The sequence below is a fragment of the Myodes glareolus genome, chromosome 24 (assembly GCF_982192425.1).
Source record: "Myodes glareolus chromosome 24, mMyoGla1.1, whole genome shotgun sequence".
In the NCBI taxonomy this organism is placed as follows: Eukaryota; Metazoa; Chordata; class Mammalia; order Rodentia; family Cricetidae; genus Myodes; species Myodes glareolus.
In genome coordinates this window covers 2,569,780-2,590,368 of record NC_142049.1, presented here as the reverse complement: position 1 = coordinate 2,590,368, position 20,589 = coordinate 2,569,780, and the positions used below count along the sequence as shown (strand labels likewise).

General features: G+C 42.6%; 1 protein-coding gene across 3 annotated transcripts in view; it reads left to right on the top strand.

Moving 5' to 3' along the window:
• The window catches only part of Gdpd4 (glycerophosphodiester phosphodiesterase domain containing 4), an 85,579-nt gene that overhangs the window by 35,919 nt on the left and 29,071 nt on the right, over positions 1-20,589 (top strand). For all 3 annotated transcript variants that reach the window (XM_048435107.3, XM_087901588.1, XM_048435105.3), the window contains 3 exons: positions 7,706-7,856; positions 16,934-17,155; positions 18,762-18,916. In XM_048435107.3, coding sequence (XP_048291064.3) covers positions 7,706-7,856; positions 16,934-17,155; positions 18,762-18,916 — 528 coding nt within the window. The remainder of the gene's footprint in view (positions 1-7,705; positions 7,857-16,933; positions 17,156-18,761; positions 18,917-20,589) is intronic.

Genomic DNA, 20,589 nt, shown 5'->3' with positions numbered 1-20,589 from the left:
TGGTACATTTACACAATGGAATACTACTTAGTTGTAAAAAAATAATGACATCTTGAAATTTGCAGGCAAATGAACAGACCTAGAAAAAAATACTGAATGAAGTAACCCAGACCCAGAAAGACAAACATAATATGTACTAACTCATAAGTGGCTTTTAGACATAAAGCAGAGAATAACCAGCCTACACTCCACAACCCCAGAGAACCTAGACTACCAAGAAGACTCTAAGAGGGACAGACATGGATCCACTTAGGAAGCAGAAAGAGACAACATCTCCTGAGTAAATTGAGAGCATGGGGGGCAAGGGGAAGGGTAGATGGGGAGAGGGGAAGAAGGAAGGGGATTAGGTAAAATGTATAGCTCAATTAAAAACAATAAATAAAAAAAAAAACAGAGAAGGGGGTAGGGAGGTAAAAGACAATTACAAAGAGACCCTTGTTTTTAGTTAGGGTTTCTATTGCTGTGATGAAACAACTTGACCAAAAAGCAAGTTGGGGAGGGAAGGGATGATTTGCCTTACACTTCAACTCCGCTGTTCATCGCTGAAGGAAGGCTGATACACATAGTTAGGAAAGAAAAAAGATCATAAAGCGTGGAGAATGCCTGAAAAGCTTTAGAGCAGAATTAAAAGCAAATGTTCTTCTTAATAAAAAAAAAAAGGAAAGAAAAAATAATGAGAAACCTGGGGAAAAAAAGAGCAAATGGTCATGCTATTGTATTTCAAGAGGGATTTAATAATTCCAAAGGGATATGAAACTCATCAGAGAATCAGTGATTGAAACAAAACAAAACAAAACCTTTCAAATCCACAGGAGGAAACAACCATCTGGGAACAAGAAGGTCAAAGTTCACCAGTCACTCAACAAACTATCCTAAGCCATGCCATTATCAAACTCTCAAAACCATCAACTCACAACTATCATCATCAAACTCTCAAACTACCCCAAGGCATACCATCATTAAACTCTCAAAAGTTAAAGAATACCTCCAGGTAGCAAGAGTTCCCAGTGTTTCCAGGACAGATTTTCCTTGTGGGCCGGGAGAGCAGTGTGAATTCTGAGTGATAAAGGGGAAGACCTACAACCAAAGTGAATGCATTAGTTTCTTTTCTCACCAGTGAGACCGACAGCTGCCCCACACAGATGGAAAAGGACATTGGTTTGGGGCAAGGAGAACAAGGATGCCAAGTGGACCTGGCCAGAAAGCAGAGTGAAGGGGATGCCAGCCAGCATGTGTCTGTGTGCCTGTTTGTTTTTGTAAACTTGGCATAAACCTAGACATATCTGGGAAGATGGAATCATAATTGAGAAAATGCTTCCATAGGCAAGTCTGTAGGGCGTTTTCTTAACTAATGATTGATGTGGGAGGGCCCAGCCCATTGTGAGTGGTTCCTTTCCTGGCCAGGTGGTCCTCATTGCATACAAATCCAAACTGAACAAACCGCGAGAAGCAAATCAGTAAACAGCGCTCCGCCATGGTCATAGATGTAAGTGGATCAGCTGTCCAGCTAGAAGATATAGAATGACTGTGCTAAAAGTACCCCCAACCCCAAGTTGTTTATATGAAGAACTCCCTTTGCCTCTGAGGACACACATAGACTGAAAAATCAGTGAAGAGATGGGATAAGATATTCTATGCAAATAGAATCCAGAAGAAATCAAAAGTAGCCATACTCAGATCAAACACTGTGGACCTTTAAATCAGAATCAGTAAAAAAGAGGCAAGAAGGTCACTATATATTTGTAGAACAATCAATTCAGCAAGGTGAAATCATTTTAAATATCTATGACCCGATATCTCAATACTCCAATGACAAGACAAATGTTAGTAGCCCTAAAGGTAGAGACAGGCTCCAAACCATGAAAGTAAGAGTTCCAGCTTGTATTATCAGCAATGGATGATCACCCAGAGAAAGTCGGTAAAGAAATGGCAGAGTTGAGTTGTTCCTACTGCCAAATGTCACTACAGACATCTATAGAGCATGCCACCAAACAGCTCCAGGATGTAAATTCTTCTCAACAACACATTTCTCTGGGATAAATCAAACGATAAGCCATAAAACAAGTCTCAACACATTTTTTAAAAATTAAAATTATATCAGGTACCTTCCTTCCCTCCTTTCTTCCACAAAAATTACAAAATATAAAATAAGCACAGAGAAATCTGTAAGACTGGGCTGGAAGTGGAGCATGTGTTTTGCATTTGTGAGGTCCTAGGTTCAGTTCCCAGCACCACACTCAGCCAGTAGCATTGTTTCCTCTAGTGGGTGGTTCGCTATAATGGAGTCAAGAGGTGGGACTCGAATGGGTAAAGTATATGTTGCGTAAACATGAAGACTAAAGTTCTAATTTCCAGCACCCACATAAAAACTAGACATGGTAGCTCACATCTGTCACTCTAGTAATGCGAAGCAGAGATAGGAAGATCCCTAAGGGTAGTCAGGCTAGCCAATTGGTGAGCTCCAGGGTTTATGAGAGACCCTATTTCAAAGAGAAAGGTGGGAAGAGATAGAGGAAGATACCTGGTGTCAATCTCTGCCCTCCACACATGAATGCAAGGGATAGTTTATTTACATATACACATACGGAGAATTAAAATAAAGAATGAATTCAAGAGCTGGGCATGGTAATAATACTTATAATAATACTTATATGGTAATAATACTTATAATCACAGCCTGAAAAGCAGAGATAGTAGAGTCATGAGTTCAAGGCCACCTTGTAGTGCACAGCAAGACCCTCTCTCAAACAAACAATATCAAGAAAACATTGCCATCCATACCAGCTGCAAAGCAATAAAACACTTGGGAATAAGTTTAAAGAGGTAAAAGATCTCTACCCCCAAATCCTATAAAACGTGGATGAAAAATGGGAAGACCCACAAAACAAAAACATCCTAGATTTGTGGAATGAGAGACTCAGTGTTTTTAAAATGTCCATTGCACTCAAAGGACTCTAGGGATTTATGTAATCCTCAGTCTACCAATGACATTTTCATAGACTCGAAGAAGGAGTTTTAAATTTTGTATGAGACTATAAAAATACTTAACAGTTTTGAGCAAAGCAAAAAACAAAAACAAACCCAAAAAACAAAAAACAAAAACACAGACAAAAAACCAAAGTAGAAGGAATTATACTATCTGAATACAAGATTATTACTAAGCTATGGTAATTAAAATAACATGGTTAGCAAGTGGTACATGGATGTGGTGGTACATGTCTTGAATCCCAAAACTCATGTGTCAGAGGCAGGAGGATCTCCGAGTTTGAGACCTTGCTAGTCTGCATGTAAGCTCCAGGCCAGCCAGAACTACACAGAGAGACCTTGTCTCAAAAACTGAACAGAAAACAAACAAACAAAAACCCTAACAAAACAAAAACACAATACCAGCACAAAGACATATACGGAACAGTGGACCACAATAGATATTGTATACCCATGAATCTGTATATATTTGTTTTAAGCAAAGGTTCTAAGAACACAGAGTGAAGGAAGGAAACCTTTCTAATAAATAGTGCTGAGAAAAATTGAATGGCTACTTGCAGAAGAATAAAATAATGCCTGTATCTCACCAGTAATGAAAACCAACTCAAAATACATTAAAGCCCTAACTGTCTGCACGTCAGAGTCAGTGTCCGTAACGTTGTGCCCATCCAGGTGGCTGTGCAAAGGGAGCTTGGCAGACACGTGGGGAGGGGTAGGAATGCTAGGCCCTCACACATGGCCGAGGAAAGAGCAGAGCCCTACTCTGCTATAGTGAAAAGAGATGAGAATATGTCCACAGTGAAGCTGCAGACGAAGGTCCACAGCAGGATGATTCACAGCTGCCCAAAGGTAGGAGCGGCGCAAGCATCCAGATGGACGAATGGACCCAGTATTCCACCGTGAAGAAGGAAGGAGGCTCTGACGTGCTGCAGTGTGAGGGGCTTCGAGGGCTTTACACTCAGGGGGAGAACCAGATGCAAAAGGTTGTAGTTTGGTAGGAAATCTCAGAAGCTGATAAGCCCAGAGATGGGATGTAAAAATGGTGGTGTATGCAGACCTGGGGTGACACATAGTTTATACTCTTAAAGAAACTTAATGTAATTGGAAACCATTAAAAAGAAACTTGAGGGAAAGTGTTTCAGGACACTGGGGGAAAATGTTTTGGACAAGATCTCCAAAGTACAGAAAACAAAAGTGAAAACAAATTGTATACAAAACTAAAAAGCCCTCCACAGCAAAGGAAACAGTCCCTGAAGTGAAGAGACGGCCTGCAGAGTGGCAGGAGATGGGAGACGCCTGCAAAGCATGCGTCTGACAAGGGGTTTACTGTCCAGGATATATAAGGACACAAATAGTTCCTTAGTGGGCTGGCAAGATGACCCCACCGGTGAAGGGAGAGCAAGCCTGGCAACCCGAGTTTGATTCCTAGAAGCCACAGTGGGAGGACTCTCAAAAGTTGTCCTCTGACCCCCATAGCAGCACTGTAGCTTACACGCACCTTCGTGTGTGTGTGTGTGTGTGTGTACAAGATCCAGCCTCAAAAATAAATAACTTCTTAAAACTAAGTATCTGTCATCATATGTTAATCATATCTCCGCCGCTGTGACACAAACATACAGTAGATTAGTAAGGAAGAGACTTTCTTCCGCCCACGGTCTGAGCAGCGTCAGCCCACAGTTCTTCAGCCCCCTTCCCTTCACACTTGTGGTGAGGCCGGCCTTCAATGGGGAGCATACAGGGGCATAGCTGCCTGCCTCATGGCAGGTGTAACCGGGGTTCTGATAACACCTTAAAGGCCACACACTCAGTGTCCCACTTCCTGGAGGCTCCACTGTCTCCCAGTAAAAGTATTACTAGTGTACCCAGTAACCCAGTAGGCTTGCTTCTGAGCCCAAGTTCTTGCTTGCATTAAGGGAAAATGTATTCATTTGCCGTTTTCCCCACAGCTGGGTTGAGAGCTGTTCTCACTCAGACTTCCCCTTTTCACATTGCATCATTAATTTTTTTTAAAAAATATTTATTTATTATGTATACAATATTCTGTCTGTGTGTATGCCTGTAGGCCAGAAGAGGGCACCAGACCCCATTACAGATGGTTGTGAGCCACCATGTGGTTGCTGGGAATTGAACTCAGGACCTTTGGAAGAGCAGGCAATGCTCTTAACCTCCGAGCCATCTCTCCAGCCCCACATTGCATCATTAATTATACTTATATATGGACAATCATGTGATGTTTGTATAAAATATATACACAGTGTAATATTTAAATCAAGGTAAGCATATCTATAGCAAAGTTCATTTTTTATAGTGGAAACATTCAGCGGTCTACACAGCAAGTTCCAGGACAGCCAGGGCTACATAAGAAGACCCTGTCTTGAGAAACAAAACAACAATAAAATCCCCCAAGAGTCAGAAAATATGCTAATATAGAGCCAGCTCTGAGTCCCAGTTACTGGAGCTGAAGATAAACCACCTCTTGGCTGGGCCAGAGCTCCTGGGTTCCATGTTTTGTTCTGCACCTTGGCATTCACTGCTCTTAGGAGGATCTGTTCTATATATGCGTGTGGGAGTAGTACAAGTGTTCACTCGTGTGGCCATACGTGGAGAGCGGAAGGTGACATCGGCATGTCCTCCTCCCTCACTTTCTAGATTCCTGCCTTATACTGGCTTTCTTGCGGAACCTGAATTTCATTGTCTAGGTCAGACTGGATGGCCAGGGAGCCCTCAGGGTCTGCCAGTCTCCACCTCCTGTGCGGGAGTTACACACATGTGCTGAGCCAGGGGTATGTGGGTGCCAGGGACTTTAACTCAGATTCGCAGGCTTGTACAGCAAGTGCTTCACCAACTGAGCCACTCCCCAGCCTCAGCTGTCAATTTCATCCAGCAGACTTTTCACTTGTTATTATAGTTTTAATCACCAGAACCTCCATTTCTTCCTTATATCCTACACACACTCACACACACACATGCATGCACGCACACATACATGTGCACACACACACACACTCCAAATGCTGTTGCCTGTAGGCAAGGTTGGCCTTAAACTTGGCATCTCCTGCCTCAACCTCCTGATGTTCCTGATTGTCATTCCGTCAGAGTTGGCTCTGCATATGTGTTTTATATTCATGTTTCTTTTGCGTGTTTTTCAGAATTTATAATGTTATTCTGTAATTTTTAACACCTTTGTCTGATCCTGTCACCTTTCATTCTTTGTTTGCCTCTGTCAAAGGATTTCACACTTTCCTCCAGTGCAGTTTTAATCTATGCTAGACTTTGCAGTTTCACATGGATGAAGGCTATGCTTTGTTGGATTCCTTTAAAGAATGTTGGACTCTTTCCTAGCAGGTACATGAACTGTTTCTAACTATTCTGATTCTTTGGAGGCTGTCATAAGCTCTCTTCTGGAGGCACTTCAGTGGCTGTCCATTGTGCTAGCTCTGAGTCATCTTCATTTCTAAGGCATGGCCTTCTGGAGTCTCTAAAGAATACCCATGCAATTGCTGAGGTCTCTCCTCTCTTGCTGGATGGAATTGACTAAGTCACACCTCATGTGAGTTCTGCAACTTGTGAGATTCTGATAATTTTCCTTTTCTTGAAAGTTTTTTGCTTGAAATTTTTATTGCATTTATTTACTTGTGTGTTTATATATGTATGTGCATGGACACACACATGCCACAACACATGTGTGGGGGTCAGAGGACAGCTATTGGGAATCAGTTTTCTCCTTCCTCCAAGTAGGTTGTGGGGATTGAACTCAGACTGTCAGGCTGGACAGTAAATGCCTTTACCACCGAGCTGCGTCACCCACTCAAAAGTTGTTTTTGCTCAGCTTCATGGGCTTTTGTGTGTGTAGACTGACACTTAGTCATAGACTCTATGAATTGCTCAGGAGCTGCTTTGTTTGCCTTTGCATAGCTCCATCCTCCATGGGACTCTATCCAATAACCTGAAAGCTGATCTCTTTCTCCCCATTGCAGCCAGATAGCTCGGTCCCTTTGGGTTCTCCCTTCTTGTATAAATTCTACTACTCGCTACCGGAAGGTAGCTCGTGTAATGGTATAGATGAATTAACTCGATACCATTTTCCAGAGGTATAATACTGTAAACCCAACTGTTCTTTGACTAAATAGCTAATCCCCTTATTTTGTCCAGTTTTATAGTTAGGACAAATTAAATAGCCCTTATTACCTTGTGACCATTGTAGATATTTTCTCGGTAGTTATTTTAATGAGAAAGGAGGAAAGAGTCATAAAGTTGGGGCTTCCACAAAGCAGCTGGGAAGTAGAGGAATCAGGAATTGGTTTTATGATAATATCCAATGTAGAGTGTCTAGAGAAGCAGATGCCATCCTGGAAAAATGTCCAGAGAAACCCAGGAAGCCTACGTAGAGGCGTGTTTCATGGCTCGAAGGACCCTGCCTTACCCCCACTCCCTTATTCTGAGGCCATTACCATACCTTCTGCTTTCCTGGTATCAGGGATCTGAGTAAGGAAGCTGCTCGTTCAGCACCACCAATATGAACACATACACATGATGAAGTCATTGGGGTGGGGAAATGCTGATATCTGCATAGATGCTGGCACTTAGTCCTTTGCTGAGATCTGAGAGAGCATAGAAGGTCTTGAAAGGCTTGCAACCCTGAAGGACTTGGGGAACCATTCGTGCCTTGGTTTCTGGGTTTATCCTCTGTACCTCTACTCCTCTCCCCTTCCGTCTGCAGCTATGATGGGGTGCCTTTCCTCATGCACGACTATGACCTGAGTAGAACAACCAACATCAGAGAGGTCCTGCCCTCGGCCGCTTTCAACCACACTGCCATCTTCAACTGGACTTTCCTGTCCACTCTGAATGCCGGCCAGTGGTTTGTAAAGGTAGGACTTGTATCCTCTGGCTCTGGGACTTGTGTGCAAGCCTCCCCTGCTCAGGTTCACCTGCTGCTCTGGAGCATCCACTTTCCCTGCTGGTCTAGGGGCAGGGCTCACATTCCCTGGGGATGCAGTGGGTCGGACCATGCTGTCAGCATTTACTAGAAAGGCTGATGATAAACTTGTAAACTCAGCCTTTACTGTTTAATCTACCCGGGCATTTCATAGTCTTTGATAGTGTGTTTGCAATGCACATAGCATTTCCCTGGCTATCTTGAATAACTCACAGTCTTCATGAAGCAGACTATGAAACATTTATTCCTCAATTCTCACTATTCAACAGATACGTGCTACGTATCTACTGGGTACAAGACACATGGAGTATAATGATGAATAACCCAAATGCATCATAAGAACTATACCAGAAGCCCAAAGGGAACAGTATTAGAATGGACCATACCATTCATTGTGATAAGTACCAACGAGAGTAAATTTCTTGTTATTTTGGAAGCATCTAAGATCAACTTCTGACTTAGTTTAAATAATGAGAATGGGAAATTTGGGAAGAAGACAGCCTAATTAAGGGAATAGCAAAATATAAAACATATATTAAGTATGATATAATTTTGAGTCACCTTTTTCTTGAGGAAGTTGGAGAATGCATTTTTACATCAAGGTACTCTTTATGCTACAAGGAGATTGTTACCAAGGGGAATCATGGATGATGGTGGTGTATCTCAGAGATACGTTACACTAAGCCAATGTGTGTCTACGGAGGCAGGAAGAAGGACTGAGGAAAGGGTAGAAAACAAGGGCAAGGAAGGGAATAGTTGGGAGAAGAGCCAATAAGGCCTGCAGGGGGAGATTTGGCAATGCTGAAATAGCAAATTAGCACGAATATGATCCCCTTGATGATTTCAGAGAGGTGTGAAAGGTCAAGGCTACCATCTCACAATGAAGAAAATAATTTCTATTTTCCAGCTTGTCTCATGCTGGGAAAAACTCATGAAGCCTACATTCTACTCAACCGGATGTAGACATCAAAGGCTTTGATTTTGAAAATAACCATCTCACCAGGGTAAACAGCAGATGCTCATTCTAAGGGCTCACTGAGCATGTTTCACGTGAAGAACAGTGAAGAATCATGTAAAGATGGACCTACCTTTACAGACTCCAGATTCATACTCCAGCTGCTATTAATATAAGAGGTAGCTGGAAGGAGAGTTATAGCAGCCATGTCTCTCAGAATGTTCGTCCCTACAGGAGGCTGTAACTTGTGCTATTTCCTTATGTGAAAGCAATGAGATGACCAAGGTGTGGTGGAGCATACCATTAATCCCCATGCTTAGAAGTAACAGGTAAATCTTTGCAAGCCAGGGCTGCAGAGTGAGACCCTGTGTCAAATAATCATAATAGTAATGATAAAATTATCACAGGTTTCTACATATATGTAGGCTGTATGATGTGTCTCATGATCCATGAATATATGAGCACACAAAGCTATAAATGCTCCATTAGTGTGCATATTGGATTTGTTAGCCATAATTAATGTTTATCAATTATTTCTTACATCTCATTTCTTGTGTGTGTGTAGATCGGAGGACAGCTTGCAGGAGCTGGTTCCCTTACTCTACCGTGTAGGTCTCAGAAATCAAACTCAGGCCGTGAGGCCTACGGAAGGATGGTCTTTAGTTCTAGGTACCTTTGCCACTTGAGCCACCTTGCTTGCCCAGTTATGTTTTAACGATACACTTTCTCCATGAGAAGGCTGTATATCAGATATATACAGCAATGCTCCTGGAAGTCTTACTAGGACTTGTAGGATTAAACATAGTCCTAAAGATGAGCCAAAACTTCACCAAACTAAGATGTTTGATGGAACTGTAGGATTGATGAATTGAGTGAGTGGTATTTTAATTAATGGACATTTTTTTCTGGGTTGTTCTTATTGGAACTTTATGGTGCTCATTACCAAAAGATAACCATTAATATTTTCCATAGTTTGATACCACCTTGGGGCTGTGGCATGTAATAGTTAATGTTTCTGTTAAGTTGTCCATGGTTTGGGTTTTGAAAACCTTCCTTCAGTACTTTTCCTAGGGGTGGGACTGTGGATCGGCAGTGGAACATCTCCTGGGCTTGAGCTCAGTGCTACAAAAGAACAACAAAAGCCCAACCGTTTTCTGTTGTGAAATTCTGTGAGTAGCTCTAAATGTTCAGGTTGGTGTGTTGTTAGGATAAATTTTGATGGGTATTTTTTAGAATCAGTAGCTTTATTTTAGCATGGTAGATGGTGTGTATGTAGAATTTAGTTTTACTATGACTATGGCTGCTGAGAATTCTGAAATCTAGAGTTCAGTTTGTTTTATTCAGTAACTTTAACTTCCACTGTGGTGGTTTCTTTGCTTTCTCCTGATGTGTCACCAGAAGGGAGCTGAGATGTTGTTATAAAGCACAATTAATAAAAACTCAGAGACGGAAATTAGGATTCAACCTGAAGGTCAGAAAAGCAAAGCAGCAAGCCACTGGCTCTTACCTTGACCTCAGCCCAAATATTGTGATCCTGCCTCCAGGAATCTCAGAATGAGACTGAGATTGAGAGCCATCTCCTCCCGTTTTGTAATCCTCTGTAGTTCTGGGATTAAGGGTGTGCACCACTACTGCCCGGTTTCTAGGACAAGCTAGTGTGGCTCCTGGGATTAAAGGTGTGTGTCACTGCTGCCTGGTCTGTTAGGCTGGCCAGTGCGGCTGTTTTACTTTTCTGACCTTCAGGCAAACTTTATTTATTAAAATACAAATGAAATACCACTACGATCTTATATGTGATTTAAAATATTTTAAAGAGTAATATTTTGTAGTAAATCATTTGGATGTTGTCTTAGTTAGGGTTTCTATTGCTGTGGAGAGACACCATGACCATGGCAACTCTTATAAAGGAAGACATTTAATTGGGGGCTGGCTTACAGTTTTACGGTTTAGTCCATTATTATCTTGGTGGGAAGCATGGCAGCATGCAGGCAGACATGTGCTGTAGAGGGAGCCAAGAGTTTTACATCTGGGTCAGCATGTAGCAGACAGAGATCTATGGGACCATTTATTTTCACTCAGATCTCCAGAGTGTGACGGTCATTCTGGTGATCTCTTGTTTGGTAGTAATGATTGTTAATTGGTGATGGCTTTGCATTATCACTGTTGTTACACTTAAGAGTCTTGTGAAACCAAATAGCTCTGTTTTTGTCAAATCTCTGTTACTGTAACAAAGACCTGCTTCTCTTAGCTCACGGGTTGAGCCTTTTGGCTCTGTTGCTTTGGCCACATCTTGGAAGGGAACATCTGGCAGAGAAAAGCCCTTCACCCAATGGCTGAGAAGTGAAATAGAGAAAGAGGGGACCTGGATTCCACCTGCTTCTCCAAGGGCACTCCCCGCAGTGACCTACATTTCCCATCAGGTCCCCCATTTCCAGATGTTGTCGCTCTCAGGACCCAGCCTCTGACACGTGGGTCACCAGAGCCTGGGTGGTGGTGGGAGACAGAGGCCAGCCCGGTTGCCAGAGTGACTTCCAGGATATTCAGGGCTCCACAGAGAAGCCCTGTCTTGATAAAGCAAAGCAAAACAAAAGATGTCATTAAATGCAGCTGAGTACCGTGGTTAGATTGTCTCTGTTCTTATGGATTTCCTACCTGTTTTACTGACTAAGGCATGATGAAGTCTTCAACTGTAATTGTGGTTTTTTTCTTTTCAGATCTCGTAGGTTTTACATGTGAATTTTGAAACTCTGTTGTTAAGAGCATACACTGCTAAGATTGTTATTTCTCCTTGGAGAATATTACCCTTTTTCATGACACATGGTAGGCAGAATAGTGACTGTCCAAAGGCATGAATGTCCTGATTCTTGGGGTTTATTAGTATGTTACCCAGCATGGTCTAAGGCCACTGCACCTGTGACTGAGGTTATGGACCTTTATGGGAAGAGATTGTACTGATTTTCCAGGTGACCCCTATCTGATCAGGCAAGTACTTAAAGAAGGTTTTCTTAGCTGTGACCAAAAAGATTTTGTCAATGGAGAACAGAGAGACAAAAGGTTTGATGTGTGACAGGGTCTCAACTGTCAACTACAAGATTTGAAGACAGAAGAGCCTCTGAACCAAGGAATTCAGGTGACCACTAAAAACAGACAAGGCTCTCAACTTACAGAAGTTCCCCAAATCACAGGGAGCTAAACTCTGCCAGTAATGTGATTGAACATGAATGTCCTCTAGATATTTTTTGAATTGTGTGAAGCTTGTTTGGCACCTTGGTGCAAGCCACATGAGACCCATAAAGAACTTCTGATCTCTAAAACAAACAGAAACAACAGGAAAAATGCTCTGTGTTCTCTTAAGCCACTGAGTTTGTGGTAGTTTGCTCTAGTAGTAATGCAGACTGGACCATGGTCAGGTGTGGGAGGGCGTGCTCCAGGCCCAGCACACGGGAGATGGAGGAAAGAGGATCCCAAGTGTGCCACCAGCCTGAGCTACACAGGGAGCCCCAGTTGCTGGAGCAATGCTGTCTCAGGAGGAGACTGATTGTGATATGGCTCTCTGTATCCACAGCAGTGATAGCTGCACATAGACAGAAAACACCTCAACAAAATAAAAGCTCCTCAAATCTGTAAACACTGGGCCAACGTGGAAACTCCTTTTTTTCTTGAGATAGAGTCTCTATCTAGTCCTAGTTGTCCCAAACTCACAGAGGTCGCCTGCCTCTTCCTCCTGGGTGCTGGGCTTGAAGTTGTGTACCGCTGTGCCTTGCATGAACATGAACACTCTTTCAATGTAATTTACCACGGTAATAATCTAAAGGAAAACTATGTGATCACTTAAATGTATGTATCAAAGCATTCAACAAAATTCCATTTATGCTAAAATAAAACCTCATGTGTGTGTACACATATGACAGCCCGAGATTGCCATTGGATTATCTTCCCAAAGCCATCTCCACTTTATCTGAGACAAGGTTTCTAGTGAGAAACCTGGAAGTGGCCAGTGAGCCACAGGGAGCCCCCTGTCAGCGCCTCCAAAGCACTAGGATTAAAGGCGGGCATGTTGTGCCCGGCTTCTACAGAAGTCTGGGATCTGAACTCAGATCCTCAGCCTTGTGCAACAAGTCACCCCCCCAGTTCCTGTGATGAAAACCTGCTAATGAAGTAGGGGTAGAAGATAAAGAACTTCAGAAAACCTTCAGTCAACTTCCCCATAGTGAGAAGATGAATGATGGCCTCCAAGTGGGAACAAAGTACACACCCCTCCCCACTCCCAGCAGCCTCACCCTGGGAATTCTGTGCAGTGCATTTGATAAATGAAGCAAGCTGTCTATTTACATACAACCCCATTCCCTGTGTCGGGGTTCAAAATAATACAGTTTAGAAAGTTCCCAGAACTAATCAGCTTACTAAGGCCATGGGATGTAAAAATCTATAGGCATCATTTGCATTGCTATAATCTTGTAATGAAGAATTGGGATTTCAAGTTAATGAAATACTAGCAGTATACTGGCACTAAAAAATCCATTATTTGTGTGTAAATATAAAAAAGTCACATGTGCATGTGTTTGTTTGTGAATAAATACAAAAGAAAGAATCCAAAGGTGTAAATCAATGGAAGACACATTGTGTTCGTGAATCTAAAGACTCGGTATTGCTAAGGTGTTATTTCCGGTTTGACTGATAGCCTCAGTATACCCGGTTTCAAAAGCCAAGCAAACCTGTACCTGGCTTTTTCTTTTTGGCCACCAACCAGCTCCCAAATCATGACATGGAGACTTCTTATTATGAATGCTCGGCCTGGCTTAGGTTCGTTTCCGGCTGGCTCCTCTAACTTAGATTAACCTGTTTCTCTTTATCTACCTTTTGCCTCCAGGCCTTTTCTTTCCTTCTGTATATCTTACTTTCATTGCTTCTGATGTCTGACTGGTTTCTTGCCCCAGATGTGTCCCTCTTTTTCTCCCTGGTTCTCTTCTCCTTCTTCCTTCTCTCCTCCTGTTTATTCTTTCTGCCCACCAGCCCCACCTATCTTTTCTCTGCCTAGCCATTGGCCATTTAGCTCTTTATTAAACTAATCAGATGCCTTAGGCAGGCCAGGTGAAACAAATGCAACACATCTTTTCATAATTAAAAACGCATCCTTACATTGTTAAACAAATGCACAAATGTAACACACCTTTACACAGTTAAAGTAACATTACACAGCATAAACAAATGTAACACATCTTTGTCCTGTTAAAGCAATATTCCGCAACACAAACCTGTTGTTATTATTGACTTTTTAGCTGACAAAGAGCACGTATTAAAAAATGAGCTGGGGAGACAGCTCAGTCTGTACAGTTCTAGGGGTGCAAGCGTGGGGCCCTGAATTTGTACATCCAGCGTCGTGTAAAAAGCCAAGCGTGATGGCGAATGCCTGCAGTCCCAGTGCTGGGAGGCAGAGATGAGAGGATCCCTGAGGCTTGTTGGCCGGTCAGTCTAGCCCAGTCACCATACTCCAGGTTCCGTGAGAGATCCTGCCTCAGAAACCAAGGCGGAGAGAGATTGGAGGGAGGTGCCCAGCATCAGTCCACCTCTGGTCTCCGCATGCACACACACACACACACACACACACACACACACACACACACACACACACAGCTATACCTGCACACACGTCCACACAGCTAATACACTAAAAATAATAAGACTGAGTTGTGCATACTTATGATGTATAAGTTTTTGTTTGCTTGCTTGCTTGTTTTGCAGTGCTGAAGATCATGCTAGGGCCTTATGTATGCTAGACACGTCCTCTACCACTGAGCTATGTGCCCAGTCCCAACAGGCTGCTTTGAAGTATGTCTGCATATGTAATGGATAGATCAAACTAATTAATGTATGTCTTACTACACATCTTATATTGCGTGTGATGAGAATGCTTAAATTATGTTCTAGCATTATTATTTCAAGATTTAGTAAGTTTTTAAGTTATGGTCAGCACACAAAAGTTCTTGAAGTTATTACTTCTGTCTAGATGGAACTGTGTACGCTTTAACTAACATCTCCCCATCTCTCCACTACCATCACCAGTTCCGTTGCAACCGCTACCTTATTTTCTGCCTTTATCAGTAAAGCCTTCTTAGATTCCATACATAAACAAAGCTAGCATATGTCACTCAGTACCAGGCTCATTTCACTTAGCACAATGTCCTGCAAGATGATACATGTTATCTCAGATGCCGTAATTTCTTTACCTGTTCAGACTAAATAGTGTTCCAGCCATTGATGAGTGTCAGTTGATCTCATGTTTTTCTACCCCATATAATGTTCCTAATAACATGGGGATGTATATACCTTTACCTTTCTTGGGGATAGCCTATCATCCTTGGATGTTTGTTCTGATAGGCTTCAGTCTTTGGTGCCTTTTGGTTCTGGTGCCTCTTGGTTGTGGAAGTTTATCTCATTCAACCCTCAAGTTCATAGATTCTTTATCAGTATATCCAGTTTGCTAGAAAATCTATCAGATACATGCTTAACCTTCAAAGTAATCCTAAGGCCTGGTTGTGGAATCACAGAGCTAATATCCCAGCAGTTAGGAGACTAAGGCAGGAGTATTATATGTTTAAAGTCAGTCTAAACTACATAGCAAGATCTTGGCTCAAAAAAACAATCCTGAGGAACACATCAGTTACCACATCACTTTCCTTTCTTACAGATTGGGGTATTAAAAGTCAAGAATATTGAGCAAAGGTAGTATTGATTGTTAACTGGATAAAACCTACAATTACCTAAAATAAACTTCCTGGCCTGTCTATGAGGATCATCTAGATTAAGTTAGCTTTGGCATACCTGTGAGGGATTATCTAGATTTGATTAATTGGTTTGGAAATAACTACATTAACTGTGGGCAGCACCGTTCCACATGCTAGGGGATCCTGGACTGAATAAAAGTACTGGCATCCTTGCCCTCTGCTTCCTGACTGCAGACACAGTGTGGCCGGCTGCCTCAAGGTCCTGCTGCCGTGACTTTCCTGCGGTGATGGACTGTTTGCCCTCAAACTACAAACCAAAGTAAACCCTTCCTCCTTCCCATGGCTTATTGCTAGATATTGTCTATAACAATGAGAAGAGTAATACAGAAAATTGGTACTGAAAAGTGGGGTCCGTTGCTGTGACTGGAACGAAGCTGGCTTGCAGGATTGTGGAGAATTTTGGTTTGACCTAGAAAAGCCCTTGAACGCTGCAAACAGAGCTCAGTGAGTGATTCTGGTAGGACTTTGGGAGACAAGAATGAGAAGAGAAACACGGACAGTGGAAACCCAACTCCTGAGGTTTCAGGGAGAAATGAGGACTTTATCCAGAACTTGGCTAGAGCCCATTTATGTGCTGCACTGGCAAAGAACTGACGACGTAATGCCAGCATCCTGAAAACTCGAGCAAGGTTGAATGCAAAGATAATGAGCAGCAAGAAGCATACTGAGTAAGGATTTAAACTGTGGTCTAAGCTGTGTGTGAGTACATCAAGTCAGAACAAGACATACATTTATAGACACGCAATAAGGGGCCATCGGAACTTCCTGCTCTCAACATCCCCTTAGTTCAGGAATATTTTAGAAAAGCATCATGAAGGAGGAAGCATTTGGATGGGCAGAGAGCAGGATTTCAGCAGGTTGACATAGTAAACAAATGAGGGGTACAGATAGGATTAGATCCCATGAACCCTGAAACCAAAGCACATGTTGTTTCCGTTACACACAGCTGTGACAGCAAGAGCCTGTGTGGTAAGGTTAGGTATGATCGGAAGGGGTGGATACTGAGCGTTGCGAGAGACTAGAAAGGAAAGCTAAGAACATGGAGAATATCGGTACATGTGTAAGAAGTCTAGAGTATCAAAGAAATCATTCCAAACACTACAATCGCCAATGGAGATGTCCTTCTATTTCCCTTACATCTCAGAGTTTGTGTGTCAGAGGGCGTAGTGGGTGAAGTGGTAGTGGAGCAATATGGGGCAGAACCACAGACCAGGAAACCTGGGCATGTTTTTGACCAAAGCCAATTTTTTTAAATACGTTTATCTTTAGCATAAGCCGTTTTTTGACATGAAACCATTATCAGAGGCTGATAAAAGAAGAGCAAGCAACCAATCAATTCCATCGCTGGCTGAGTTATTGGAACTTGCAAAAAATGAAAAAAAGTTTGTAATATTTGATCTTTTCGGCCCTCCACCAAAGCATCCTTTCAGAAACACATTTGTTCGAAGAGTAGTCAAGGTCATCCTTGACTCCAACATCGAGCAACGTCTGGTACGTCTTTCTCCCCATTCATGGTCGGGCTTGGGAGGTGGGCAGCCTGTCTAGGAGCATAGCAGTTGAATTCAACCTATTATGCAATTCTTCTCTGGGATCTGCAAGGGATTTTGTGTCCTTTGGAAATAGAGATAATTATCTGTACAGCTACAGGTGTCAATTTGAGAATGATCCAGTTAAAATTATCCCAGTGGGGGAAAACATTGAGACTGTTTGCTATTCTGAACCAAACAGAGGAGTAGTCCATTGTTAAGGAATGGTGCAGGAGTTGAGGAGATGGCTCAGTGCATGGCACACTTGGCACACAAGCCTGAAGGCGGAAGTTCGGATCTTCAGGACCCAGGTAAAAGCTGTCCAGTCGTGGCGGCCACCGGTAGTTCCAGCCCTCAGGAGGCAGAGACAGGGCAGGGCAAACTTGTTATCTAGACCAGCTGGAACTGGTGAGCACCAGGTTCAGTAAGAGATCCTGTCTCAAAATAGTAAGTGGAAAACAGTGGGAGAAGATACCTAGTGTCAACTTTTAGCCTCTGTATGTATGCACACATACATGCATTGCACACGTGGACATCCACATACTTGTGAACATTCGTACATGCATGCTACACATGCCTACATGTGCAGGAAAAAAAAGAATAATGTGTATAAAGCAGTCCCAGCCATACATCACTGTAATTACAGCTGCTCAGGATGCTGAGGCAGGAGGACTGCAAGTTTAAAGCTTGCATGGACTAGAGAATAAATTCAAAACCACCATACAACTTAGCAAGACCTTGCCTCAAAATTAAAAATTTAAAAAGAGGGCTGGGACTGTAACTTACTGGCAGAGCCCTTGCCTAGCGTGCTCGAGACCTTGTGCTCAGTCCCTCGCACCACACAAAAAATAATAGTGTATATAGTAATTCTGATGTGACTGCCCCGTGGTCATGTCAGACCTAGGAGGCTTCATGACAATACAACGCTGAGGACTTTAGCTTTAAAGAATGGTCTAGAAAGACCAGTGGTTCTTAGTTAAGTAGAGATTTGCTCCTTGTTTGTTTTTTTCTTTTAGAATCAATCTCTTTATTTGCAAAGTTGTTTTTTTTTATCCCTTAACTTCTCAGAATACTGCAGTGCTCTGAGTTAAACAACCATGTGTCTCTGCAAATGGGACCCTTCCCTCAGATGAGCCCTGGTCCCAGGAAACACCTAAGGAGTTCCTCTCGAGGATGGCTTTGTGATCAGCAAATGGGGAGGGCTCTTCAATGTTCATCTCCACCAACATTTTTTTCTCTGTAAAGGATCTGTTCCGTGGTCTCACACATGCTATGAAGGCGCCCTACCACTGAGCTACTTTCCTAGCTCTCCATGTTTTTGTATGAATCTTTCTGTATGCTTGGGGCCTTGACCTTAACTGCAGGATGGGAAGTCCTGGAAAACTCAATTCCACAGAAGCCTTCCCCATTTTTAAGAGTTCATTGGATGATATAACTAATTCGATTGCTTTACCAAGGGCTAGAATCCTTCTCTGCTTCCTGTAGACTGCTCCCCGTGCTGGAATGGAGATTCGCCCATTCTCCCTGGGCTGTTTGTGCCGGGACAGTTGACTGGCTGTTTCTCCTTGCAGATACTTTGGTTGCCAGGTTATGACAGAGACTATGTCAGGTTCAAGGCTCCTGGTTTCCAGCACGTGGGCCGTTTAAGAACCCTCAATGAGCTTGCTAAAGAGAATATGACGATAATAAATGTTGACTATAAGAGGCTGTTCTACAAGGGGATGAGGTAAGTGTTTGATTGCCCCTCCTGGCGTCCATGTTGCTCTAACATTTACAAAATATCGCTTCTACACAAGTTGCTTGTAATAGTAATAGTAGATGTTTTTTTCTATTTCGACTTTTTAGGGGGGCCCACCACCCAGCTCCCAAATGAATCACCCAGAGGCTTGCTTATTCTTACTTACAAGTGTCCAACCTTAGCTTGGCTGGCTGCTTGCCAGCTTTTACTTAACTTCACTTATCCCATCTACCCTTTGCCTCTGGGATTTTCCTGTTCTCTTACTTCTGCAAATCTTACTCTTACTCTGTGGATTTCTGTGTAGCTGGATGGCTGGCCCCTGATATCCTCCTCCTTCTTGGGCTGCTTCTTTCTCCTCCCAGATTTCTCCTACTATATATTCTCTCTGCCTGCCAGCCATGTCTATCCTTTCTCCTGCCTTACCACTGGCCGTTCAGATCTTCATTAGACCCTCTGCTGTTCTAGACAGGCAAAGTATCAGAGCTTCACAGAGTTAAACCAATGCAACCACATTAACATAATCTTCCAAACAGTTACTTAAAGTCCTCTTTTTGCCGTAAGATTCCTTTCTTTGGTTATCTTCTTTGAATCCTCTGCTCTCTCATCGTTGCTTCTCCCTCCCTTCTTTTGCCAACAAACATTTACCACACAGTCCTTTGTATTCTCATTTCTCAGCACTTAATACATATTTTAAAGATCTGTTTTATTTTATGTGTGTGTGTCCCTGTGTATATGTATGTGTATCACATATGTGTAGTACCCATGGAGGCCAGAAGAGGGCATAAGATCCTCTCAAACTGGGGTTGCAGGTGTTGTGATCTTCCATGTGGGTACTGGGATTTGAACCAGGATCCTGTGGAAGAGCAGGCCATGCTCTTATCAGCTGAGCCATTTTTTCAGCCTCTCCACATGTATTCTTATACATTTCACTCTTCCCTTTGGTAAGGTTGACTAAGATTTAAGTGAGATCATACAATATCTGTCTTTCTACCCCTGGCTTATTTTATGCAATATAGTGTTTCCCAGGTTCATCTATATTGGGGCAGATAAAAGAATTTCTTTTTTCAAAAGTTGAGTAATATTCCATTGTAGGTCAGCACTTTATTAATCCATTCATCTGTTGGTGGCCACGTCCCTTATTGTGGACACTGTGAATAATGCTGCAGTGGAGACGGGAATGTCAGCACAAGGCTCCTGTGCTCCTGTCCTCCAACAGCCACCTCTGTCCTTCCACCCTTCCCTCCCTCCCTAAAGTGCTAACCCAGCAAACTGCCTGTAGTGCTGTCCTTTCAGGAATGAACAAACTCATGTTAAGTGTGACCGTGGGGCTGCTTTCGTTTGTCACCAATCATAATTCTCTTGTGTTTCATTATCCATAATTTGATTTTTGTTGTTGTTGCTGAATAGTGTTCATGGTGTGTGTGCCTAAGCTTGTGTAGTCAGTTACTACCAGAAGACACCTGGTTATCTCCGCCTGTTTGCATTTGGGTTTTTATACAAATAGAAGTCTTTATTTCTCAGGGATAACTACCCAAGATTTCAAATTCTGGGGTCTAATGATTGAATGTTGTATAGGAAGCAGCCAGACTTTTGCAGGAAGACTGTGCCATTTTACATCTCTGCTAACAACACGACCCAGAGTGTCTGCATCCTTTTTTAAA